This window comes from Catharus ustulatus, chromosome 11 (genome assembly GCF_009819885.2).
Source record: "Catharus ustulatus isolate bCatUst1 chromosome 11, bCatUst1.pri.v2, whole genome shotgun sequence".
Classification (NCBI taxonomy): Eukaryota; Metazoa; Chordata; class Aves; order Passeriformes; family Turdidae; genus Catharus; species Catharus ustulatus.
In genome coordinates this window covers 19,595,172-19,621,441 of record NC_046231.1, presented here as the reverse complement: position 1 = coordinate 19,621,441, position 26,270 = coordinate 19,595,172, and the positions used below count along the sequence as shown (strand labels likewise).

Genomic DNA, 26,270 nt, shown 5'->3' with positions numbered 1-26,270 from the left:
GCTGAGCCCATGCAGTGCTGGTCCCAAAACGCCCTGGGGAGGCAGATCCCTGCTGTTGGGAAGCAGGGAAGGGGGTGAGCTCGTACCCGGGGCACGGAGAGCCTGCAACATCTTGTGTAACAAGGAGCGAGCATCAAAGGGAAATGCCTGAGCGAAGCAATAACCCATGCTAACAACAGAAAAAAAAAAACCCTCTCCCCTTTCATTTCCCTCCCTCCCCTCTTGACCTTGAAGAATGCTGGAAGGTGTCATGTCATCAGCATTTCCCAGCCGCTGGGAGCTTGGGGGGGGAATTTTTTTCTTCCTTCGGGGCACCCTGCCAAGAATAACAGCCGACTCCAGCAGGTCGGCACAGGAAGGGAACGGCTGGAACCTGATTTGCAGTCAGACGCTCACAGAGCCAGAATGCGTTTTATTGAAGAGGTCTCCAAGGAGGCATAAACCTTCCACCCCCCCCCCCCCCCAAAAAAAAAGGAAAAGAGAAGAAAAAAAGAAAAAAAAAAGCCTTTCCGATGAAGCTGTATTTTTTTATATGCGTTTTAAAAAGTCTTTAAGATAAATTTGCTTTTGGGTCCTGCTGCTGGTGTTGATTTAGGGCAGGAGCAGGAATGGGGTGCGCCCTGATGTGAGGCTGGGGTTGCATGGAATCCCTTGGATGAAGGCACATTTATTTTCCTGGTGGGATCAGACTCCATCTCCTCTGCCTCCAGCAGGGCCAGCACATCCCTTGGGATGGATGTGTTTAGCAGAGGTCAGAGACAGACACAGGCACAATTCCTCCCAGGAAGGGGATGTTGCTTGCCCGGGAGACAACCTGGGCACAGGTCAAGAGGTCCAGTGTCCCCATCATGACCAGTGCTCCTGTGTCACAGTGTGGGAGGTGAGGGGGGTCCACTGGGCATTGAGAGAGTCTGGAAGGGGAAAATCCCTGCTGGAAATGCAGGTTTGGTCAGGAAAATGATTAGCAGGACACAGGGATGAACCTCAGCTGGACAGACCGGGCAGGAGCTGCCAGAGGAGGCGATGCTTGGCCCACATGGAATATCTGAGATGAGAAGCACCCAGGCAGGTGGGGAGCAGGATTTGTAATAGGGAACAATTTGGAAGGTCTGGGCTCACATTCCTGCAGATCCCTTGCCTCAGTTTCCCCAGGTGTGAGAGCTGTGCCCCAAGGGATGTGTCCATCACGGCTGATGGGTTCCAGGGTGAGCCAGCAGTGACAGAGGTGAGGGCCTGTTCCACCTGGATGGTGGCTCCTTTCCTGGGCATCTGTGCTTGCCATGGTGGGGCTGGACCCTTCTCAGGTTGCTCTGGCTGCTGCATGTCCCCAGATTTCTGTTATTGCCAACAAAAATCTCTCCAACACAGGAGTTTCTCTTCTCACCCTACACAAGGGGACACGGATTCCTCATCTGTTCCATTGATTCCTGATCCATTCCAGCCTGCCTGCAGAAAAGAACCAAACCCAAACCCCATCCATTGCTTGGCCACCCCAAGGCACAGGAGAACCTCCCAAACGAGCTCTTCCACAAATTCTTAGCGGGAAGACACTGGAGGCAGCCCTTGATCTCCGGCTCTGAGGGTGAACCTGCTGAGCTCCCAGCCCTCATTCCTCTGATCTCATCCCCCAGCTCGCTAAATCCAGCCAGATATTCCCAGTCAGGAGCACAGACCGGGGTTGTTTGCAGAGCTCCATCCTTGGGAACATCTGGCACCGCTGGCTCGCCCCAGCTCCAGGTGGCTTTGGGGGAGCAGCGGCCGTGGGTGGTCACACCCTGGGGTGCCACAGGGCTGGGGACAGCCATCCATGTCACCTCAGGGTGCTGTGCTGGCAGCTTGGCTCCTCCTGGCACATCCCAGCAGCGGGGAGCACCGGGGAGGAGCGGGATCCGAGGATGTGGTGAATCCACCCAGCTCCCAGCTCCCCTCTAATTCCTTTCCCAGCTGCTTTGCCTCATCGCCATGACCAGGCTGTAACTGGAGCAGGTCAGTGTTTTGCTGATGGAATGTTTTTCCATCGGGAAATACCAATTTCTGTGGGAACATCTCAATTTTGACCAAAGTTTTCTCTTTTTTTTTTTGTGGGGGCGGGGAGGGAGAATACTTGGAAACCAGGCTTTTCCAGAGGTTTGCCTTCTGCCATTGCTTTTGAGATGGGCACAGAGGGTGGCCGTGGCATGGGAAAGGTGGGAATGAAAGATGATGTGGAAATAAAATCATGGCTAAGGGCAGACCATGGTCCCCTTCAAAAACACTAAGCAAGAATATTTTTGAAAAAGTCAAAATGAAACGAACTGGTGGATTATTCTCAAAAATGCTTTCACTCTGGATTTTGGAGTAATATTTAGACTTTGTCTGTCTCTTCCTCTGCTTGCTTTGTCTTTTCCCAAGTGGTGCTACTTGAGCATCCCCTACATCCACTTGGGTTTGACATCCCGGCAGGAAGGAGAGGCGGTGCCAAGGGGGATTTTCAGCTGGGCAGGAGCTGTAAGCTCCACCTGCCTCCAGGGGGGATGAAGCTGCTTGACTCCAGCCCCAGATCCAGCCCCAGCTCCTGCGGGGCTGATCCATCTTTGCCTGCTGAATAACGGGCTGGGAATAGAAAACTGAAACCAGAGACCGAGTCTTCCCGTTGCATCTTCGGAGTCATGTGAGAGGTTCCTTCCCTCCCATCCCACTCGGCAGCAGCCAGGGCTTGCCTAGAAATAGCTCCTGGCACTCACGGGGCAGGACCTCGAGCCCGTCCCGCCCTGGGGAGCCGATGCCATGCCCAGCCCTGCCGTGGCTCCCTGCAGCAGGGCCCGGAGGCCAAGCAGGAGCACAGCAGGCTTGGAAAACCCTTGGAGCTTGAAAAACACTCTGTGCTGCCCACAGGGGATGCCAAGTTGCTGGGCTGGGTTTGTGCCCTGGAAAGACACAGGGCACGGAGCCCCTGCTTGGTGCCAGCACCCAAGGGCACTGCAGGGGTCCGGCTGCTGCTCCTGGATTTTTACTGCTCTGAAAACTGTTATTATTTGCAGTGACAAACCTTTTCTTCTCCTTTTCACCCCCCCTCTCCTTCTCCTCTCCACCCTTTTTTAATAGCAGCCTCTAACAGCCACACTCATTTTTCTTTGTTGACACGGCCCTTTGGCATCAGCACTTGGCATTTGCGGAGCTGCTCGCCCTGGAAAGGAAAAGAAAAAAAAAATCTCTTAAAAAAAATAAAAAACAACCTTATGAAAAAAACCCCACAACCAGAAACTGGGCCCTTGTGCCTTGCAGGGGACGTGGCTCCCTCCTGGCTCACAGGACATGGGGGAATTGGGACCTGGTCCCAGTGGGGGTGAGCAGGAGGAGCAGCACAAGGTCAACGCTGTGTGTGCCCATGGAGTGATTTGGGGCGTGGACTGAGGGTGCTGGATCATCCACTTGTGTTTATTGACTCACAGGGTGCTCCTGGGGATCCTGGTTGGACTCAGCCACCGTGACCACCGTGCCAGGTACGGGATGTGTCCCTGCATGGCTTTGTCCTGCAGCTGTCACAGGAGCAGCAGCTCCTTTGCTGCACCCAGCAGAGCAGAGAGGCTCAGGGTGTCCCCACAGGGCTGTGGTGGCAGCCAGTGGTCCCCTCCTCTCCCCAGAGTCACCTTCCTGCCTGGTGGGGACCATCCCAGTAGCGTCCTTCCCTCCTTCCCTGCCTCCTCTCTCAGTCTGCAGCGTGGGATGGCCGTGTCCCCTTCCCCTCCACTTGTGTCACAGCTCCCTGTCACCTGTGCACAGCTTTCCTCGGGTCATTATTTTTTGATTCCAGGCTCCCCTCTGTGCAGAGGCAGATGTTCCTGCTTGCACCAGCTGGGATCTTGGCCGGGAGCATCCTTGACTCACCTGCACGGCCACATGAAGGGCTGGGGGAAAGCAGTTTGCCAGCAGGAGAAAAACTGCATGGGCTTTTCCAGCGAAAGGAACAGTGAAAAATCAATGAAGTCAGTCCAGAAGTTCAAAGAAAGGTTGAACTTGAAACAGCAGATAAGGGATATATCCCCACTATTTCCATGAACCAGCCCTATCTCTCCCATCTGAAAAATCAGCACCAACTGAGTGCAGAGATCAGCCTTTTCTGTTAAAAAAAAAAGGAAATAAAAGCTTGCCGAGACAAATACAGCTGTTGAGTGCAGGGTTTAAGGTCGCTGAACCTCAGACCAGTGTCCCAGCGTCCCCTGGCAGCCACTCTACCCCTTCACCCCAGGCAGGTGACACTGTGGAGCTCAGATCGGCCACCCCGTGCCTCAGTTTCCCCAGGTGGCACAGCAGGGATCCTCACCCCTGCTATCACGTGGTTTGGATGTCCCTGCTGGATTTTGAGCAGGGATGGTGACAGGGCTGGGCTGCCCTTCCCAGTGCCCTTCCCTGCCTGGCTTTGCTCTCGGGCAGGACGCCAGGAGCCCACGGGTGGAGGTGGGAGCCTGGACAGGCGCCGTGGAGGCATGGCCATGCACGGCTGGGAATTGCCTCCTTGGAGAAATATTCCCTTTTCAAACACCAGACCCTGCCGAGGATTATCCAGAGGGGGTGGCTGGGGCAGCAGTCATGCTGTCTCGAAGGCACTGTGTTGTTTGAAATGCTCTTTAAGGCACTTGATGACTCACAGCAACAGCTGGAAGGAATAAGCAGTTGGTAATTTCCATATTAACCTCCCGGTCCCAGGGATGTGGGATCTGCAGCACGTGCCTGCTCCTAGGGGTGCCAGGGAATGGGTGCTGCTGGGGCCTGTCCTGCAGGGCCCCAAGGGCAAAAGGGACAGGATAGGGACAGAGATGGAGATGATGGGACAAGGATGGGATGAGGAGGGAGATAAGAATAGAAATGGGAATGAGGATGCAGATGAGGATGGGAATGAGGGTGAGGATGAGATGGGACAGAAGTGGAAAAAGAAAGGGGCATAAGGATCAGAATGGCAACAGGGGCAGGCACAGGAATGCGAACAGAAATGGTGATGGTGATGAGAATAAAGATAAGATTGGGGCTGGCAGTGGGGATGGATGGAGGAATCAAGGCAGGCATGGGGATGGAATGAGGATGGGGACAGGAATGGGAATGGGGACGAGGATGGGGATGGACCCAGCATCCTGTGGGCCGCTCATGCATCCATTCTGAATCCCTGCCCTATACAAGCCGGGAGAGCCCCCCTGCCCCACGAGGACGATCACAGCTGTTTGTACAGCACCTTGCACAACTGGTGCTGAGTCCTGTCCCCTACCTTGTAAGAGCCATCTGTCCCCAGGGCTTGTCTTTGAGCAAGGGGACAGCTCTGCACCGCAGCCAGCAAGGTACAGCGGGATATTGGCCACGCTGCAAGCCAGGAGCCATCCTGCCCTGCATCCCACTGTGCTCACAGCGCTGGGCTGGAGGAGCAGACCTGGCTGTCACCACCCCCAGCCCTGGGGTGGCTGTGGAACGCCAGCTCTGGCAGGAGGGCTGCGCGCCGGCGGGAGCCGCGGTGGAAAATCCTGCGCTAGGCTCGCCTTGATCCCCGCGCGCCCCGGGGGACGCGTTTGCCGCCAGGGCATATGTTTTCAGTTCTTGCCGAGGCCGACTTGAGAAATTTTCTCTCCCTCCCAGCTTCTCTGTTGCAAACAGCAACCGCAGGGCCGGGGCGGCACAGGATGATAAATGAGCTGCTCTGTCCGGGCGCAGCCAAGGCCCGGGAAGCTGCTCTGAGGCCACGTCCCAGAGGGGTGCAGGGGGGAATGGGGTAACCAGGGGCTCGTGGTGGCTCTGGAGAGGGGCACGGAGGGTTGGTGTTTCAGGACAGGGTGGGGAGGGGGGTTTGGCCCTGCTGAGCTCTGGACTCTGAATACAGCGTGTTGTTTTCTCGCCCATCTGCGGAGCAGGCGGGAGAGCATCTGTCGGCTGCGCTCGAAGGGTGGGCTGAGCTGGTGGCCACAGCTCCCGGGGGAGCTCCAGCTGGGCAACTGGGGTGAGGCATTCCCAGATCCGGTGCTGCCGCCCGGGGTCAGGGATCCCATCCGGCCCAGTGGCCCCTTTCCATCCGGGAAAAGGGGTGACACCGTGAGACCGTGGTGTGCGTCTTTAAAGAGCATCTGAGTCATGTCCACCCCGACACGCGGCGTTCCCGCTGCCCTCGGTGCATGGAGCAGCCACCACATCAGCCCTATAAATAAATAAAATATAACGAGGCCCTGCTGTCTTCTGGAAACCCCTGAAAAAGCCCCGTGGAGCCAGTTCTCCCAAGGTATCGTATTCCCGCTTTGTGTGTTGCCTCCCACCCCCTGCTTCTTTACTACCGGAGCCATCTGCGTGGAAACTGGATCCGGGTCCCTGAAGAGCCCTCCTGCCCCTGCCCGCGCTCCAGCTGATGTCACACAATCTGTTTGATCTCAGGGCCAGTTGCTGGGGAGCACCGGACACTGTCACCCGCAATCTGGGTGGGAGGTGACACCAAGGGTTGGTCAGCCCAGGGGGAACCCAGACAGGGAGCCCTGAGGAGTGATGAGGAGCAAGGGACAATGTGGTTTCTGAGCATCATCTGGGTGTGCTGGCACGTGGCTCAGGCATTCATCCCGCTGTCCCTCTGCCCCTGTGTCCTATCCAACCACTGACCTTGCCTCTTTTGGGTTTCATTCTGCGCCCTCCGAGCTCAGGGAGATTTGCAAGGACAGCACCTGGGATATTGCAGTGACTTGCCACGAACTCAAAAACTCCACAGCACTGCCTGGAGGAGCAGGCTTCCTCCTAAAATGACTGTTTGAAAAAAAAAAAAATCCCCCTTCCAGCTCCTGATATATTTATTTAATCGGGAGAGCCGTGCCGAGCCGGTGGGCATGCTGACGAGCCGCTGGGTGGTTAATCAGTCAGGTTTAATTGAGGCTGGCCCTGGGTACAGTCTGCGCTTCCGCGGTGCCTATTGTCCAAGGACAGCAAAGTGCTTTCCAAGCATTAAATCTTATCGCAGGCTGCGAGGCAGGTAAGGATATACCGGGATTATTGCATGCGCCGCTGAAACGCCGCCAGCTCCGGCTGGGAACGCATCAGCTATTTACCAGTGAGTGGCAAAGCGATGCAGCATTTTAGGACCAAGCGGGAAATAGAATCTGGTATTGAACTGGAACAGCGGCAGTAGTTTTAAAATGGGAAATAAATTGCCGGGGGTGGTCGGGACACCGAGTTAATGGCTGGAAAGGGCAGGAAAAGGCCGGTGCTTTCGGTGGGATTCGTCCTGCCGGCCTGAAGCAGGACACGGTGCCTTTGGGCAGTGGGAGCCGCACAAAGCGCCGTGCTGCAGTTCGGGGGTGGCGGTGGGACTCTGTGCCGAGCGAGGAGGGGATCCCCGCGTGGGGCCGCTCATCAACCCCCTCGGGGGGTGGCTTTGTAAATCCCCACGTCCCTCCCCCGTGGGGTCCCTGGGCTGAGCTCCGCGCCGGGCTGGCGGCGGGCGGGCCGGGGGTGGCAGCGGCTCGTTCCTCCCTCCGGGCCCCCCCGGGCGGGCAGGTCGCGGCGGGGGGGGCCGGGGAGGAGCCGGGCCGGGGGCGCCGGGGCCGGGAGGCGGCCGGCAGCCGCCCTTCCTCCGCGCCGCCGGCGGGACCCAAACTTTCGCACCGAACTTTTATCCCGGGTTTATTTTTGTTGCCGTTCGTGGATATTTTGTTGCCGTTGGGAGCTTTTTTTTTTTTTTTTAAGGTCGCTGTTGTTGCCGTTGCTTTATTATAATTTTTTTTTTTCTTTCCTTTCTCGCTGCCTTCCCCCGGCGGGAGGAGGCGGGCGGAGAGGTGGGGGGGGAGCGCTCCGCAAACCCGCCCCCCGAGCCTGCGTGTCCGGCGGAGCCGCGGGATGAGCCGGGGGCGGCGATGAGCGCGGCGGGGCCGGGGGCGGCGGCGGGGCCGGGGGCAGCGGCGGCGCCGCTCTCCCGCAAGCAGCGGCTGATGGCCGCGCTGGCGGCCGGCGAGGCGGCGGCGGCGGCGGCGGGGGGCGGCCCCGGGGCAGCGCAACCCCCGGCGCCCCCGCTCTGCTGCTTCATCTGCGGCGGCGGCATCAGCCGCGGCAAAGAGCTCAAGCTTCAAGTGCGACCCCCCCGCGACCACCGGCCCTTCTTCCCCTTCCTGCAGCACCAGGAGCCGGCGCCCGGCGCCCGCGCCGTCTCGGCGGAGGGCTGCGCCCTGGTCTGCGCTGTCTGCCGCTGCTTCCTGGGCGAGCAGTGGGACTCCTTCGAGCGCAGCCGCACGCCGGTGGAGAAGCGCATGTACTGGCTCAAGCGGCCCCATCAGTGCGAGGCGGCGGCGGCGGCGGCGGGGGGAGCCGGGCTGCGCCGGGGGACCACGGGCTGGGACCCCGCCGCGCCGCCGCGCCGCGCCGCCGGCCACCCGGAGGAGGAGGAGGAGGAGGAGGAAGAGGAGGAGGAGGAGGAAGGGCCGGCAGCCGGCTCCGAGCTCTCCGAGCTCTCCGAGGCCGAGCCCCTGTCGGAGCCCGAGGGGGCGGGCGGCGCGGCGCGGGCCCCCCCGGCGGCGGGGAGCGAGCGGGGGCCGCCCTGCTGCTCCTCGGACAGCGAGATCAACATCACCAGCGAGGAGGAGGAGGAGGAGGAGGAAGGCAGCGAGCGGCCCGCTTGGGCACCGGGCACCGCCTGCTACATCTGCGGCAGCCCCTTGGCACCCGGCGCCCAGCACCGCGTCCACGTGCAGAAGCAGGAGAAGAGCTCGCCGGGACCTTTCTTCCCGTTCCTGTGGCTGCACAGCCCCCCGCCCGGCGCCCAGCCGCTGTCCCCCACCGGCAGCACCCTGGTGTGTCCCTGCTGCTTCGCCTCCCTCATGCAGCAGTGGCAAAGCTTCGAGCTGGCCAACGTGCCCGTGCTGCAGCGGCTCTACGTGGTGCCCCTCGGGGCCGGGGCCATGCCCGCCAAGGGCCGCCGGGGGATGAAGGAGGACGGGACGGGCATCCCGCCGGTGCCCGAGGCTTGCTACCTCTGCGGGGAGGAGTGCGGCAAGGAGGCGAGGCCGGTGGCGGCCAAAATCACCAACGGCAACGCCAAGAGCACCATGCACTTCCCCTTCCTCAGCCTCCTGCCCTGCCCGCCCGGTGCCAAGGGGCTGAACAAGCACTGGGAGGTCAGCAGCTGCCGCAAGTGCTTCGGGGTGCTGCAGGACCTGTGGGCCATGTACAGGGCCTGTCACAACGAGGAGCTCATCTCCTCCGTGCAGAGTTTCCTGGGCAGGTACCACCAGGTCTTCTCCGCCGGTGACCTGGCGGGCCACCCCGCTGTCATCAAGCCCGGTCCCACCTCTGTCTGCTACATCTGCGGGGCCGAGCTGGGAGCTGGCAAAGAGTTCCAGCTCAACGTCAACCCTCCGGGGCGATTTGGGGAGAAGGAGCCCTTTTTCCCCTTCTTGACGGTCTACCCGCCCGCCCCGCGGGCCAGACCGGCCGACTCCACCGGGCTGGTGGCCACCTGCATCCTGTGCTACCACGACCTGCTGGGACAGTGGCTGCAGCACGAGGGCAGGAACTCCCACCACCCCAGCAGCGCCTGGTCCCGGCAGTACAAAGTGGAGACCTTCGTCTGCTTCTTCTGCCGGCAGGAGAAGAAGCGATGCCTTGGATTAAGAGCGGTTCAAGTGGCCAGGCTTCCCGTCTTCCTCTACACCCTGCGCGTGGCCAACAGCCTGCTGGTGGACGATGGCAAGCAGCTGACCATCGGTGCCTGTGCAGAGTGTGGGGCTGTGGTGCTGGCTGGCAAGAGCATGACCCCGCCAGAGCTGCTGGCAGTGGCACCCCCGTCTGTCCTCCCCAAGGTAAGGCAGCTGGGCCAGACCCCAGCCCTCCTTTCCCACCTCTGGAATCCAGGAGGAGTTGGAGCAGTGACGTAGATGGATGCTCTTCTTTTGGGTCTGGTTCCTGGGGGCGAATGCTAATGGATGGGGTGCCTTTAGCAATGAACTTTTGGAGCTGTCAAGCTGTGAAGGAACAGATAAAAATCCTTCCAAGGAGGTGGGAAGAGCCAAGACCTGTCCTGTTCCAGAAGTGTCTGTGCTGTTGGCAGCTCTGCATGAGGGAGGTGGGAGCCAGGACAGAGGAAATCCCAGTCCTGTCCAGCTTGCCATCAGGGGTGCTCAGAGGTGCCTGAAGGATGGGAAGGCTGCCTGGCCCCCCTCCATGGGAGCATCCTTGGGAATCTGGAAGGAGCTCATGAGCTCTGTAGAAAACTTCCCAACTTATCCCCAGTTTTACCAGGTGCCTTAATGAAGGGGTTTCCCTTGGAGAAGCCCCAGTTCTTCCCACAGCCTGTGGGGTGAGCACAGGGCTGGGTGCCCCCCACCCGTGCTGCTCTGGTTTTGCTCCCCAAAAGCCCTGCAACCCTGAGGGGTGTCACAGGTGTCATCACCCAGGTGCTGCCAGGTTCCCCAGCTGCTCCTTCCTGTGGCTCTCCCTGGGGTCACGCAGGTTGCTTTGGGGGCATCACCTCAAAAGCACATGGCACAGCAAAAGTTTATTTTTCCCAAGCTTGTCTTTCTCGTGGGATGAAGAAATAACAGCTTTTACTCCCGAATTTTCAGTTTATGGGAGCTCTCCAGAGCCAGCGCTCTGTATCACCAAACCAGGCCCCAGGCTGGGCTCTGTCAAGTGCCAACATCCCAAATCCCCGAGGTCATTTTCAAAGCCTTTCAGCTCCATCCTTAGCCAGAACCCTGCAGCTCTCTGAGGCGCTGGCATTTTCTTTAGAAATGTAAACCAGTCCTTCCAAGACAGCGCTCCTTTTCTCTCCCTTGGCTGCTTACAAATATGATTTCCCATTCAGCTGTGCTGGCTCCTGTGCTGGGAGGGACACTGCTTGGAAAGCCACCAGGCAGGAGCTGCATCCACCTGGAGGGTGCCAGGATGGCACAGGAGGTTGTGTTGGCACCAGAATCCTCTGGAAGCTGTTGCTTTTGGGGGGTTCCCCTCAGTGTCTGTCAACTTCAGCTGGATGGTCCTGACATAATTATGGGTTATTTGTGGTTTATTTTCGTGGTTGCTGGGTGGGTTGTGATGCCCATGTGGTCACAGGCCTGGTGGCATTTGCAAGGTGCTGGTGGCCATGGGGCACTCAGGACTCAGGTGAGCAATCCCTGGTGCTGGTCCAGGGGTGCTGCTGGAGTGCCCAGCAGAGCCCAGCTGGTGACAGGGGCATCATCTGCACGTCCCCAGCTGGTTTTTCAGGCCTCTGCCCTCTTGGCCACCTCATGGGACATTATGAACATCAATTTTCTTCCAGCAGGGATGGATGCTCTGATTGCTTCCCGTGGGGCTCCTCAGTGACCCCCCCAGATCCCAGCATTTTTCAGGCACGCCAGTCCTCGTCCCCACTGGCCCCAATCCCCAAGTCCCACGAGGACACAGAGAGTGGCACAGGGAAGGGACACTGCTGAGCTCCTCCTCTTGTTCCTGGGTTTGCTAATGAGCAAATTAAGGGGCTGCTGCAAGGGGCTGAGTGGCAGGAGGCACAGCAGAGCTGCCTGGGGACATCGTGGCCGGGCTCTGCCGTGTCCTGGTGGAGACTCTGGCTGGCCAGAAGGTCCTGGCGCATTTTCCCTCCCTGTCTCCACATGCTTTCCAGCAGGCTGAGACCTCACAGATGTCAAGGTTATTTAAAACACGGCTTAATGCTTGGGTAGGGCACTTGGTTAATTTAGCTGTACCCTTGTTCAGCCATGCTTGCTGCTGAAAGTCACCCCAGATGAGCCTTTCACTCTTGTGTGACACCCAGGTCCCTGTTCTGATGGGACCAGGCTGGAGGGAACGACCCTGAGCAGTTAAAATCATCTCCCCAATTCTCCTTTCATCTCTGCAACTTCGTTTTTGGGCTGCACTTGCTTTTTCACACCCCCTGCACACAGCTGTGGTTTGCTGCTGTCCTGCCTGTGTACAGTTGACACAAATGGCTCAAAGCCTGGGGTCAGTACCCCAAAAGCCACCAGTCACCCCCACATCTCCCCCTTTTAGCAGGATGGGGCTAAGGTCCTCTCTGTGGCAGTGTGGGGGTGCTGATGAGGGACCCCCACATCTGAGGTTTGTCAGGAGGGAGGAGCCACTGATATTTTTGGATAGGGGTGGTGCCTCTGCTGCTGGTTTGGTGGTGGGGAGCAGTGGAACAGTGATGCTCTGTGGAGGTGTGGTGGTGCCTGGAGCATCTCCTGGAGGTGAGCTCTGCAGAACCCTGCTGTGGTTGGCACGTGTGGGGTGGGTTTGCGTTCTCTCTTCCATGAAAAAATGGCAATGCTGGGTAGAAAGAGCATCTGGCTTGGGCAGCCTTTGGGTTGTCACCCTTGGTCCCCAGATGTGCACCGTGAAAATGGATTCTCTTTCCAGCTGTGCCTCTTACTAGGGGGAGCTGAGTAGATCAATGCACTTTTTGATGAGTTTGGGGTATCCAGGTGGGATATCTCCTCCTGCTGATCTGGATAAATTGCCTCTGCATCCCAGTGGGATGTGCATCCATCCCAGGAGGAGCTGGTTCCTCGAGCAGCTGCTGTTGGGAGCGATGGCTTTGAATAAACCACAAAATGCCCAGATTTGGGTGACAGTGACCCATTCCTGTCTGGCTGTGCCTTCTCAAGTCACCTCCAGGCTCTCCAGCCCTCTCCACAGGGGTGAAGTGATGCATTCCCAGCTCAAGGACTGCTTGTCTGGTGTTCTCAGTGTCCTCTGTTCACCAGGAAAAGCTTCCCCTGTCTTCCAGCTCTTCCCATCTTCACCTCCCACTGCTCTCTCTGCACTTCTGTACCTGTAAAAGTGACTCCTCTTGAGCTTTTCTTGGTTTTTTTCCCTTAAATACAACTTTTTGGAAGTACTTCCAGGTGTCTGGAAAGCTCTCAAATCCTACCATAAACTGAGCACAGCTGTTCAGGACAACCAAGTGATCCAGCCCAGCCCACGGGAGTTCATGAGTGGCAGGTCCTTGTCACTGATGTCCTGTGACAAGGTGACCCACTCAGTGGGTGAGGGAAGGCTCTGGATCTTGTCTGTGCCTTCAGTAAAGGCTTTGGCAGCGTTTCCCACAGCATTTCCCTGGAGAAACTGGCTGCTCATGGCTTGGATGAGTTGCTTGGCTAAAAAAGTGTCTGGGTGCTGGGCCTGGGGAGTGGCAGTGAATGTCACCAGTGGTGTCCCCAGGGCTCAGCAGAGCTGGGAAGGGGCTGGGGCACCAGGAGAGGCTGAGAGAGCTGGGAAGGAGCTCAGCCTGGAGAAAAGGAGGCACAGGGGGAAATTCTGGCTCTGCACAACTCCCTGACTGGAGGGGACAGCACCGAGTCAGGCTCTGCTCACGGGGAACAGGGACAGGAGCAGAGGGAACAGCTCAGGCGGGGCCAGGGGAGGCTTGGGTTGGATTTTAAGGAAAATTTCTCCACTGAAAGGGTCATCAAGCTCTGTCAAACTGCCCATGGCTGTGGAGTTGCCATTCCTTGAGGGATTTAAAAGTGTGGCCCTTGGGGACGTGGTCACTGGTGGCCTTGGCAGTGCTGGGGGAACGGTTGGGCTCGATGATCTTGGAGGGCTTTTCCAGCCCAAACAAACGTGTGTTCAGTGTCCTTTGGTGGTGCTGTGGAGGTGCTGGCACGGTGCTCCTCGGGAGCAGCTGGATTTCACTGCCTCCCCCAGCCTTGTCCTCGGTTCCTGGGAATCACGTGCTGTTTTCCATCCCCATTCCCACTTTTCAGAGCACACCTGGGGCTGCCTGTGTGGGGCTGTGCCTGGCAGGGCACAGTCAGGCCCCAGGGGCTGAGTTCACTGTATTTACTAATTGCCAGCAGTGCTGTTGGCTCAGCTGGAGATTTGGCCCCTTCTGCAGGTTCCCAGCTCCAAAGGTCATGGCTGCATTTCCAAATCACTGCATCGAGCTGACAGCTGTTGGTGGGCACTTTCCTTTTGGCTTTCCAAAAGGGTTTTGGGCAAAAATCAAAGAGTTCTTGTGTTCTCCACTAAACCTTGTCCCACTGATGCTGAGAGGCAGCCAAAGCTCCTGGATGCCAGAAAAGCAAACCCAGAAGGCGGGGAGTGATGCCTGAGCCCTCCTCCTGCATTGCACCAGGCCACATTATGGGATATTTGGGTGCACTGCAGCATGAGAATTAACAGACCTGTGTAGGCACCTTCTTTGCATCTTTTATGGATTTTGAAGGAAATCAAAAACCTTCTGGACAGTGGCAGTGTTTTGGGTGGTGGTGCTTTTTTGGCCAAGCTGATGGCACCTCTGTGTCCCCACCCCAGGCATCATGTGTGGGCTCCAGGGGGGTGGCACAGGCTGCATTTGGCTTTTCCTCATCCCTTAAATAAGGAGCAGAGCTGGTTTTACTCATCTCAATCTCTCAGGTCGGTTTTGGTGGTTCTACCTGTGCTCGTGGCAATTTTTGCCATCACAAATTCCAGCAGATTCAGAGCAAAATCAGACCAATTTAATCCAACCCCATTGGGATAAACCTGTTCAGTTTGCAGCGTGTGAAGTTGTTTTTAGTGAGGCCCACGTTGCCTGTCAGCAAAGCAGCTGCTGCAGCCAGCACCGACCCGGGCTGGCATTTTCAGATGAGATCTCAATCCCAGCATGGAGGTGGCAATATAATCATGATATGACTTCATGTCTCGGGGCACGGCCTCCCTGGGGATCGTGTTCCCGGATGGCAAACAAAGAAAACAACACGGGGAAAATGTGCCCCAGGCTTTCTCCTGCCTGAGGTCAGGGCTGCCTTGATGTGTGGGAACTCGCACCTGGCTGTCCCTCCTCATCCTCACCCTCCACTTAACCTGTGTCAGACTCACCCCCTGGGCTGGTGGCTGGTCCCCATGGGTTTCCAGCTGGGGGTGTTTGTGTTTCAGTGTGGGGAACAGCACAGGGGTCTTTGCTGTGGCCGGGCTGACCTTGCTGGAGCAGCTGTCCGAAATTCCAGGGCTCCCGCGCCGCTGCCAGCGCCGCGTCCTGCAGACCTCGTGCTGACTCCACAGCTCACCAGCTGGCTGCTATATATTTATTTTTCACCTCCCTGCTCTTTGCTTTCTCCCTGCCTTTCCCAAAAGCAGCAACATTGCAGGGCTGGCAGCTCGAGCAGGCACCTGCCAAAAGTGCTGGTGTGACACTGTGCTGCACCCCCCGAAATCCCCCCGTGGGCACCCACGCAGTCCCCCCATGCAGTGAAAACGCTTTTGCAACTGCTGGAGCATCCTCTGGAGTCTAAGCCAAGTCGGGAGATGGGGTAAAGGGACACAGACGGTCTGGCTGCTGTGGCTGGACAGATGTTTTGTCCAGACACTTGGCCTTCCCCAGCCATCCGGGAAGCTCCGGCGCACAGGGGACAGCCTGGGATGCTCCTTGGCTGCTTCCCAGCGAGGAGGGACTTCCCTGCACAGCAGCCTGGGTGCCTGGTTTTCCAAGTACATCAGGAATGGCAGGAGTTGGCTTTTCACCCCTGGGTCCTGTCCTCACAGCCCTGTCACTGTCCTCGAGTGGCAAGGAGCCATCTCCATTCCCTGGGGAGTTTTTGGGGACCCACCGTGTTTTGGGGTTTGCCAGGAGCCTGTTTACACCTCTGTGCCTGCAGTATGAATGTGTTCCCATGATGGTTTTTGGGGTGGGGAGGGCTCTGTTTGGTCCTTGATGGCCCCTTTGGCTCCTTTTTTGGAGACAGCATCTGGCCAGATGTTCCTCCCTGCAGCAAAAGCCCACACACATGATGCCATCCTGGGCTGGAAGGGACAGCATGGAAATGTCCCTGTGGTGTGTCAGGGGGACACTGCTCCAGGGAGGGGACTTGGGTGCAAATCCAGGGGGACAGTGAGGCAGGAGCATCCCTGGGAGCTGGGGCAGGAGGCAGTGGCAGCCTCCCAGCCATGCCAGGCTCTCTTCACTGGGAGCAGCTGGCAGCAGGAGCCTTTCCAGCAGCACAATCCCCCAGGGCTGTGACAGCCCCGGGTCCTGCACCCAGTGCCAGCGGTGCCTCGGGCGTGCCTTGGCTGTGCTGTGAGGACCACGGGGCTGCTCCTGTGCCAAAGTCATCACTCCCAGCCTGGTTCCCCTCCCTGGGCCGTGTGGAGGGTGCTGGAGCCCTGCTGCCAGCCCAGGCTGCTGCGGGCAGGTCGTGGTTTGCTCCCGGTGCTGGGTGAGCAGCTGCCACAGCCTCTCCTGGCACAGGCGAGCTGAGCCGTGCCATGGCTGGATAAACAGCCCTGTGCAGCTGCTCTGGCTGCTGTGTGACTCCTTTTCCATGCTGGATCTTTGGTAGCAGGGCAGGGATGAAGGGGGTGGCTCCAGGGTGGGTTTTTGGCTGGGCTGGGAGAAGGGTGATGTTTCCTGGGTGCGCTTTGCAGCCTGGCGTGGGTATGGCTGCTTCTCCCTCTTTAGTTTCCTTCTTTTCCTGCCTCCTTCCACGTTAGCACAAGTGCTGCTGGGCTTTAGTAGCTCTCAGGAGACTGAAGTCATCTGTTTACCCACAGAGCTGGCGTGCTTGGAGCAGCAGCTGCCCCGGCTTTCCCTCTCCAACCTGCCAGAGAGGTGCCTGTGCTGGGCGTGCTGTGTCCTGTGCTGGGGCAGAGCGAGCCCTGTGCCTGCCCTGGGCTGCCTGACATCCCATCCCATCCCATCCCATCCCATCCCATCCCATCCCATCCCATCCCATCCCATCCCATCCCATCCCATCCCATCCCATCCCACCCCATCCCATCCCATCCCTGTATCCCATCCCTGTATCCCATCCCTGTATCCCATCCCATCCCTGTATCCCATCCCATCCCTGTATCCCATCCCTGTATCCCATCCCATCCCATCCCATCCCTGTATCCCATCCCTGTATCCCATCCCATCCCATCCCATCCCACCCATCCCATCCCTGTATCCCATCCCATCCCATCCCATCCCTGTATCCCATCCCATCCCTGTATCCCATCCCATCCCATCCCATCCCATCCCATCCCATCCCATCCCATCCCATCCCATCCCATCCCATCCCACAATGGGGCTGGAGTGTCCCTGCTGTGATGGTGCAGGTGTAGCAGTTCCCTCCATCCAAGCCTCTGTGTTTTGGTGGCACTGGTGCTGGATGGGTCATTCCTGGTGGCACAGGGACCTGCTGCAGGATTTACTGAGGGTTATTCCATAACCCCTGGCACACAAACTCAGGAAATCACTGTCTGCCCGGTGCTGCCTCTTCCTGCCTGCCCTGGTATCCTGGCAGGGGTGAGCAGCTGGGTTTTGGGGCTGGTTTTGACCAGGAATGCATGGGGAAGGTCCTGGCACCCCCCATGAGGGATGTGAAGAGGGCAGGAGGGCTTGCAGGGTCTGGTTTGCTTTCTCTGAATTTTTGTCTTCCACTTTTGATCTGAAAAGAGACCCTGCTGGGATGAGAGGGAAGTTCCTGATGGGAGAGGGGTGGTGGAGAGAGCAGCCAGGGGCATCCCCTCCTTGGTTTGGGATGGCCAGCTGCCTTCCCTGGCCAAAGGGCAGGAGTCTGGACTGCTCCCAGCTTCCAGCCCCTTTGTGACCCCCTGAGGCTGTGTCCTGGTGTGCTGTCACCCAGTGTGTCCCCAGCAGCTGCTGTTTTGGGGCTGGGGATTCCTGTTGTGGGTGCCCATCCCATGGCACAGCCCAGGCTCTGCCACAGCTCCGTGCAGGGGGAGTTTTCCCAGCCGACCCTCCAAAAAGGTTTTAATTGTTGTCCCTTCCTTGCCCCTCCTTGGAAATCATCTGATGGATCTGAGGGGCCACCAGCAGCCACCTCTGTCCCTGGGGACACCAGGGAGGGACCTTGGAGCTGGGAGCATTTTGGTGACAGCCACAACATTGGGCTCAGTGTTTTGCAGCCACGGTGGGACAGACAGACTTGGGAGGGAGGGACACACAGACAGCTGAGGGTGTGGGACACACAGCAAATTGCCACCATCACTTCCCAGCTGCTTCCAGCTTGTTTCTGGAAAGGGGCTGGCTTCAGTCGGCTGTGAAGCTTTACATTGAGTGATGATCAAGTGCTGATGATTCCAGTTATTATCCTGGCCAGGAGTAAGTGTGTATTTTCATACATATATCTATGGATGGATGTCTCCTGCCCCCTCCTTGTCCTCACTGCTAAACCAGCCTCATTCTCTTCTCCCCATCGCTGCCCCCAGCCCTTGGAGCAGGCAGCAGGAGTTATCCCAGAGTGAAAACACCTCAAAGACAAGGCATTTCCATTTTCCCTGGAGGCAGCGGTGCCAAGGCCAGCCTGGTGTGGGGACAGGGCTGGGTTGTCACTGCTCTTGGTGTGGGTGGGCACCCCGGGGCTGGGGGCTCCCAGGGATCAGGGGGAGCCGGCTCTGCTGCCTGCAGACACAGTCCAGATGCTCCGGCTGCGGCGTCTCTGGAGGGGGAGATGAATTCGCTCCTGCCGTCTTCTGTTTTCAGTCCAGAACATCTGCACAGTAACTGGGAAATCTGGGCTTTCTCCTGCTTCTCAGCCAGGTCCTGTCAGCTCTTTCCTCTTCCAAAAAGGGGTTTGGTGGTTTTTTTTTTTCCTCTTCTTCCCGCTTGTGCTGTGTAACCTGCTCCCTGCTGTGCATCCTGTCTGGGCTCTGCTTGGATTTTACTCCATAAGGAGCATTTGGAGGGAGCTCCCCATCTCAGCCACCTCCTGAACTCAGGGATGTGGATCCCCAGGAGCAGATTTTCCTGTGGGGCTGTTCCCTTGTGGCACTGGGCTCACCCAAGCTGCTGTATCACTCATTCCAGTTTTTTTTCCTTGCTGATCTCACCGTTCTCATGCTGATCTTGCTCATCCTGCAGCCTGGGGTGCTGCAATGCTGTTTGCTTGGGGCTGGACAACCCCTCCCAAAAGCTGGCACTGGGAAGCATTTTGAGGCTGCAGCAGGGTGGGGGCCACCCTGCTCCCTGTTCTTTCCAGCAGTGAGTGGCTTGGCCAGGCTGGCCCTGGGCTGGCCAGGACAGCTCTTGGCTTGGCAATGTCCCACACGGGTGAGGTTTGTTCCCTAGCTGCTGGCTCGGCCTCCTGGCAGGGCTCTGCTGGGTGCTGGGCACCTCCTTTTCCTTGCTGCTGCTTCCACCATGCCATGGGGACCCTCAGGAAGTGTCACCCCAATAGCTGAAGCCCTGGAGGAGGAACAAATCCTGCTGTCGTGTCCTTCCTCCCTGTTCCATTCACAGTCTGTGCTCTCATCCTGACCTTCCCCACCAGAGCTGCTGGGGTCCAGTGAGCCCAAATCAGGCTCCATCCTTTATCCATCCTCATTCACAACCATTTCCTCCCTCTTTGCTCATCTTTTAGTCCTTTTGCTGTGTTTTTCCCCAGCCCTTGCTGCCCTAGTTCTGGCTGTGCTGGCCCCGTGCCCGGTGCCCTCTGCCTGGAGAGGAAGGAAGGGTTTGGGGAAGGATGGCAAAGTCAGGGTGATGCCAGCAGGGGTTTGTCCTTGGCTTGGACAAGGGACTGACCCCCCAGAGGGGCTTTGGGGCCATGGATATCATGGGTGCTGTTCCCCCAGGTGACAAAGTGACAGTGGAGGAGGGAGATGCCGCCTCTCGTTTCACACTTTGGGGACCTTGGGACAGAATGCAGGTGGTGCTGCCCCCCTTGGGTTCCCTGCTCCCAGAGGAGGGGGGAAACCCTCAGGATGAGATGATTTTGGGTGTACCTGAGGTCCAGCAGGCTGCCTGGGGGTGGTGGCTGCCAGCTTGGCACCCTCAGGCACCTGGAGGTGACGTGTGCCTGGTGTCCCCATCCTGGGGACAGCCACACAGCTCTGGCCTCACAGCTGCTATTTCTGCACCACAGTCATCGTGGCTGGGGCCAGCAGCTGCTGCCCTTTCCCTTCCCATTCCCTCAGACCCGTGGGATGGATGGATGGAGACAGGATGAGGAATCCCCCCAGCGTGGGCAGCAGCAGAGCAGCTCAATCCCTCTTGGGATCTTCCCTCCAGCCCCGTTTTCCTCCTGTTTAAACCCAGGACGTGTCTGTTTGGTGGGCGGCTGTAAAAAATAGCCCAGCTCGGTTCGAGTGGTGGGGAAGGGCCGGGAGGGGGCCGGGGTGCAGGGGGAGGTCCGGTTTCTCCCTTTCCTGGAGGAATTAGGGAGGCCACATGCTGCCAGGAGTGTTTGGCTGGTAGAGGCAAGCGGAGGCTCCGAGGAGGCGAGCAGGCGTCCGCACAGATGGAAATTTGATCACCCACGGCTCAACAGATTGTTTGATTTATTTTAAAATCAAGCAGATGGCTGCAACAGGAGTTTGTTTAAGTTCAGCTCCGAGCTGGGCCAACGGCCAGGATACTCGGGGGTAGGCGTGCCAAAAAATGTTCAATGACTTTGGTCATCACCCACCTCTCCTCCTCCTCCTCCCCTTGCCTCGCTCCAGCGCACACACCCGCTCCCCTCTTATCGCATCCTCGCCTTCATCTCTTGGCTCCTGCATCTCGCTTTGTCTCTCCCGGCGGGCGCAGCCTTGCCCTCCGCTTTTCCTCCCCTTCCAGAGGGTTTAACTCTTCCCCAGCCATGCCCTCGCCCTGGTGGTGCTGGAGGGGTGCACTGGGGGGGTGTCCTCAGTGGACAGAGGGTGAACCCCCATCCCTGGCCTCTCTCTTTGTGTCTGTGTTCTCTGGGGTGAATCTGGGGGAAATGGAGAGCTGTGGGACCTGGCTGGGTGCCCAGAGGGATACCCTGACCCATATCCTGATCCCCATGGCTGGGTCTCCATGGTGGGGAGGGGGTGGATGGATCCTGGTGTCCGCCTATCCTGTCCCGAATTGGTGGCAGATTGGATGAGTTGGGGTCCCAGCAGTGTGGGACCCCAATCTTGGGGTGTGAGGGGTGACCTGGGCATGGAGCAGAGCCCCTGCTGCAGGCCCTGGTGGCCCTGGATGTGTTCCATATGGCCAGCAGGGAAGGGGCTGGAGGAGCCAGTGGGAAGCAGCCTGGGCTGTGCTAAACTGCTGTAAATGGGATGGGGCCTGCTGTGCTCAGGGCTTTAAATCACCCAGTGCCACCAGGCTGGCACTGCCCGGGGGGTCTGACCACCCTGGAGTGCCACAGGGTCCCCAGCACACGTGGCCATGTCCCTTCAGCCTGCCAAGGGGCATCTGGGATGCAGGGACAAGGAGCTGTCTGCATCCCCTGGGGTGAGTGGGTGGGATGCTCCAGGACCACCGACCATCCTTGGTGGCCTTGGGACATCCCTGTGCCCCACGGCAGGTTCAGTGCACCCTCTCCCTGCAGGTTTCCTGCCAGAGAAATGCCCATTCTGCCATTTCTGGGAGCAGGACAGCCTGGCTGTGCCATGAGGCTCCCCCCAGCTCCTCTCTCCTCTCCGTGGTGGGGCTGGGGGCTCTGGGTCCTGCTGGGAACAGCGTGTGGGGCTGGAAGGGGTTAAGGCAGGCAAAGGAAAACAAGAGTGCTGCAGGGCCTGGGTGGCTGACAAGCCAAACAACTGTTTTTGACTCACTGTTGCTGCCTTGCCAAGTGCAATTGCTTCCACATTCCCATCCCCTGGCTGGAGGGGCGCAGGGAGATGTTGGCTTTTTGCGGTCAGGAGGGGAAGGGGGATGCCGGGGGGAGCAGCAGCGGGAAGGGCTGGCTCTGCACTGCTTTTTCTCAGCTCTTCTCTCTTCAATTCCCCTCCCTGGTGAGGGGCAGCGAGGGGCAGGGGGTGATGTTGCCAGGGGGGTGATGCTGCCAGGGTCAGCTGCTGGTGGAGCATCCCTTCTGCCAGACTTAAAGGTGGGAGAGGGAATGGGGAGGGGTAAAATGCACCCCCAGGGTGCCTGTCCTGCCTTTTCCTGCTGTTTGTCTGCAGGAAGGAAGCTGAAAAGTGGCTCCTTCCTTGTCAGGGTGTGCTGGTGGGTGTTGGGGGCCAGCAGCACCCATTCCCCCCCTCAATCCCACATCCTCAGTGTCCCTATTGCCACCCTCACAGGGCTGGGGAGTGATCCCATTGCAACCCAAACAGAAATGTGGGGTCTCATGTGGGACTGGGCCCCCCACCTCACCTGGGTGGGGGCAAATCTGTCTGCAGGGTTTGGGGGACACACACAACCCCAATAAAATCCCCAGGCCTCCGGGTGCTGGTGCTGTTGTGTTGGAGACAGGAAGAAATAATTCCTTGGAGAAGAGGCTGGGGAGTTACAGCGAAGATTTCAGCTACTCAGGGTCGCTGCTTTGTGGAGTTAATTATCTTCTGAGTCTGAGTTTTTTGGGTGTTTTTTTGAGTTAGTGGTGGTTTTTTTTTTTTCTCCTTGGGATTATTTCTTGGCAAATGAGGCGTCGTTCTAAAGCACTGAGCTCTGCTCCCTCGGAACTCCTGGCTGCTAAGTGCTATGGAGGAGATCCTGGTCTTAAAAAAAACAACACACCAAGAAAAAAAAAAAAATCACCCTCAAAAAAGAACCCTGCTGCTTTTGCAGTGCAGATATGGGGTCTGGGATAGCTCAGGAAGATTCTGTGTTCCTGGAGCTGTTTCTTTGGGGAAGCTGGAGCAGAAACCTCCCAGGCAGGGCTGAGATGGACAGAGGAGGATGTGGAGGATCCTCGGAGGGATACCTGGTCCCTGCAGGGTTGTGAGCTGTTTGGGATCCCCCACAAAGTCCAGCCTGGACTGGAGGGCCTGCAGGGATATTCTGTGAGCTGACCCTTGGGTGAGGAGGGGGTTTATGGGGCATCTTGTGTGGTGGCTGTTTCCCCATTTGGGATGTTGTGAGGTTGGGACATTGCTCCAGGATCACATTCCTGTCACCCTGCAGCTCCCAGGGCTCTGCTGCTGCCTCCCCCCACTTTGGAGAGGCCAATTCCCCCTGCTGGCTGTGGGAAGGGTCTGTCTGTGCTGGGACAGCCCGGTGATGCAGAGGAGCTGGCCTGGATGCTGTCGGACAAATGGGATGCACACCTGGAGCTGCTCCTGCGGGATCTGACTCTGCTCCTGCTGCTGGTCCCTGTTTAATCTCAGCCTCGTTTGTGAATCCCAGGGGAAGGAGGCAGCAGCAGAGCAGGAGCTGGAGGTGCTGGAGGTCAGGATGGAAATCCCTTTTCCTGTTCATGCTGCAGGAGGGACCCCCAGAGCTTTGCCCAAAATATCCCAATGTCCACGAGGGATGTGGGAGAGCTGCTCTGGAGGTTGCACCGCTGGGACACACACACCATCCATCATCCCACCTTCAGGAGAGCTGCAGCCCAACCTCTGCCCCTCTCCTGAGCTCCCACCACCCTGCAGGACCCATCCACACCAATCCCATCCCCTTGGCACCGTGTCACCAGGGCAAACCCCCAAAATCTGAGAGCAAACCAAAGGGGTTTGCACCCTCCCCGGGGATGCTCGTGTCCCCTTGTCGGACACCTTGTCACCCCTAATCCCGACATGAGAAGGCAATTAGGGGCCGGGATGCCCTTCCCCAGGCGGCAGATGGGGCGCAGTGGGGCTGGGGCTGGGGCGCAGGGGCCGGCTCTGCCTCCTAATGTGTTTGCAAATCCTCCCCAGCTGAGGGGATTAAAGCCGGCATCTGGCTCGCTTTAGAATATTAAAACAAAGGGAGTTGTAGGCGCCATGATCGGGGGCAGGCGAGGGAGGGAGCGGGGCCAGGGGGGGCTGCTGGGAAAGTCTGCAGGAATCCCCCCCTCTCCTGCTTTTCCACGTTTATTCCCTAAGGAATAAACCCCGCAGTGGGGTGAGGACAGCAGGGCACAGGCAGCAGCACCCAGTGCCAGGGGGGATGCTGGATGCTGGGGGTGCTTTTTGGGGGGTGAGGGAGGTTTCTCTGTGCTTTTTTCCACCCCGTTGCGCTGTTCTGGAAGCGGCAAGAATTCAGGAAGCCGGCGTGCGGCGAGTGCCAAGTCAGGCTGTACCGCAGCCAAGCCCCTGCTTGTTTTCTCGTCTTGCTGGAGCCAGTAAGTGACCTTATTAGCTTAGGGGGCAGCTGCCTTATTAACACACATCTGGCGGCGAGGGGGCCGCATAGGCCCGATATTGTCTCCCTGCATGGCTGGGGGAGCTCCCCCCGTGCCTTCTCCCACCCCTCCCAGTAGCAGGGCTGGCATCCAGGCAGCCTCACTCTCCCCCATCCTCCTGGGAAGGGGTTTGTGCTGAGGGGGGGCAGGATTAGGCAGATGGGGTTTGGATTTGTTGGGGTTTAATAATTTAAGGTTGTAATCTGTGTGAGGTTATAATCTGCAGGGCAGGGAGGGGTGTGGGGTCCCTCACTGGTGTGGGGCCTGTGCTGTTGGCATTCCCATGGATGCTGCCCCATCTCCCATCTTCCTTATGGGGTGGGATCGGCTTTTTGGGGCACGGCATCACCCGGCAGGATGGGATCACTCAGAGGGGCTGGACCACCCATGCAGCATCCTCACATCCCTGCCAGCAGCCGGGGTGGGCACTGGGATTTCCTTCTGGATCCGTGTCAGCGTCTCCTGCAGCAAGGAGAGCCTCTAGCATGCCGGCTTCGGGGCTTTTCCAGCACGTTTGGCTCTTCAAAGGGGTGGCTTCCCGAGAGGATGGGAGCTGGGAGGCTCCCACTGTGCCAGGACAGGGAGCTGGGGGCTTTTTGCTGGTGTTGAGTCACTCCAAGCTCTGCTCAGCGCTGTCCCTGTGGCTGCTCATCCCATGGGTGACCAGCCCTGTGTCCACCCCCACCCAGAACCCATTTCCCCTCCCTGGCCACAATCAGAGCCAAGCTGGGAGCACCCCTGTGCCACATCCCCCGACCTGGCACATCCAGGGGTGCTGCTGGGGGCTGCCCTCCCCTCCAGCACACAGGGATGCCCTTTGTCCTCTTTGGCGTGTGGGGGAACTCGGCAGCTCTTGGCTTCTCCCTTCTGTTTTGGAAATTCAAAACATTTGCAGGGCGGCCCACTCGCGCCCTGCCGCCACGGAGAGAGGCTCTTGGCTGACTCCTCTGCTTTCCTTGGCCGCTGCTCCCTCCCGCTCACGCTCGGGAGGGAGGGGGTTTTCTCCTTTTCTCCACCTCCTCACCCCTCTTTCTTCTTTTTCTCCCTTTTTTCCCCCCGCTTTTTATTTTGTTTTTCTCCCTTTTTTATTTTTTTTTCTTTTTCTCCCTATTTTTTTTTTAATTTCATGCTGTAATCTTGGAAAAGCACCCCCACCCTGCAGGAAAGGCCACTGGAGCAGAGGCCAGGGCAGGGATGGTGCAGGCAGCGCTGGTGCCCTGGCACTGCCCTTGCTCTCTGCTGGGAAGGGCGGCTGTGCCGGGTGGCCGGAGCAGCCCCGTGCTGCACCAGCACTAATGAGCTCTGCCTGAGCAGAAGGATTAATTAGCTGCTGGGAGGAGGAGGGGGGGGGGGATCCTTCTGCGGGGACTCTGGTGCCACCGGAGCCTGGCACGGCGCGGCGCCCAGGGCTGCGGCACTGGCGGCGATTTTGGGATGCTCCAGGGGGGGATGTGGCTCTTCCTGGAGCAAATGCCGCTGGGAATCCCAGTGTCACACTGGGAAGATCAATCATCCAGGCTCCTGCTCTCTATATTCCATTTTTTTCCCCCCCCAAAAAAGCCTTGTAGGTTTTTTTTTAATTGCTGTTTCTGTGCTGTTGTCCCTGTGGGAATGGGAGCTGTGACGTGGATGTGTTAAATGTGTCCTGTGGAATCTAAAATGACACTACAGGGGACAAAAGTGGCAGCTGGCTGGGAGCTGTGTGTGGGCAGGCTATGTGTCAGCCCTCACCCCAAAATCCCAAGGGCCCAGGGATGCTCAGGAGCGTTGTCACCCTCCAAGAGAGGGGCCCCAAAGCTGGTTTGGGGTTTTGGTGTCACATTTAGTGCCTTGTCCTCCACCAGCCCCTCGGTGCCCCTCTCCTCTCTGGAGAAGCAGTCATGGGGCAGAGGTGACACCAGGGGGGCCTTGGGGACACGAGCAGGGACATCGTGTCGAGGCCGGGAAGGTCGTGAGGACGCGGAGCTCCGACTTGAATTAGATGGTAATTGCGACGTGCCTAATTACAGGGAAAGAGCAAATCACTCCGGTGCTTCATAAAGTGTCTGACACGGAATAACGAGGATAATTAGCAATCAGACGGGAAGCTGCTGCCTCCCCGGCCCCCCAAAGCCCTGGGGAGCCCTGCTCCCCCTCCCCTCCGCACAGCATCTGCCCCTGCCTGGGCTGGTTTGTCCCCCCAGCATGGCACATCTGCCCCCCAGTTTGGGGCACTGGTGCAGCTGTGCAGGGTGTCCCCTGCACAGGAGGGGTCTGGTGGCTGTGCCAGTGTCCCTCTGTGTGTGTGTGAGGTGCAGGTGTCCGTCCCCAGGCGGATCCGTGTCCAGCTGTGCAGCTCGTGCTGCT

At 58.5% G+C, this 26,270-nt stretch overlaps 1 protein-coding gene across 5 annotated transcripts in view; it reads left to right on the top strand.

Annotated features, from left to right (window-relative positions):
• The first annotated feature begins 8,518 nt into the window (after positions 1-8,518).
• Positions 8,519-26,270, top strand: part of GSE1 (Gse1 coiled-coil protein) — a 97,919-nt gene continuing 80,167 nt past the window's right edge. For 4 of the 5 annotated variants that reach the window (XM_033069740.1, XM_033069738.1, XM_033069739.1 and 1 more), the window contains exon 1: positions 8,519-9,785. In XM_033069740.1, coding sequence (XP_032925631.1) covers positions 8,805-9,785 — 981 coding nt within the window. In that variant the 5' untranslated portion in view covers positions 8,519-8,804. Of the gene's footprint in view, positions 9,786-23,846; positions 23,865-26,270 lie in introns of those variants that run through there. The other variant, XM_033069741.1, reaches the window with a different exon arrangement.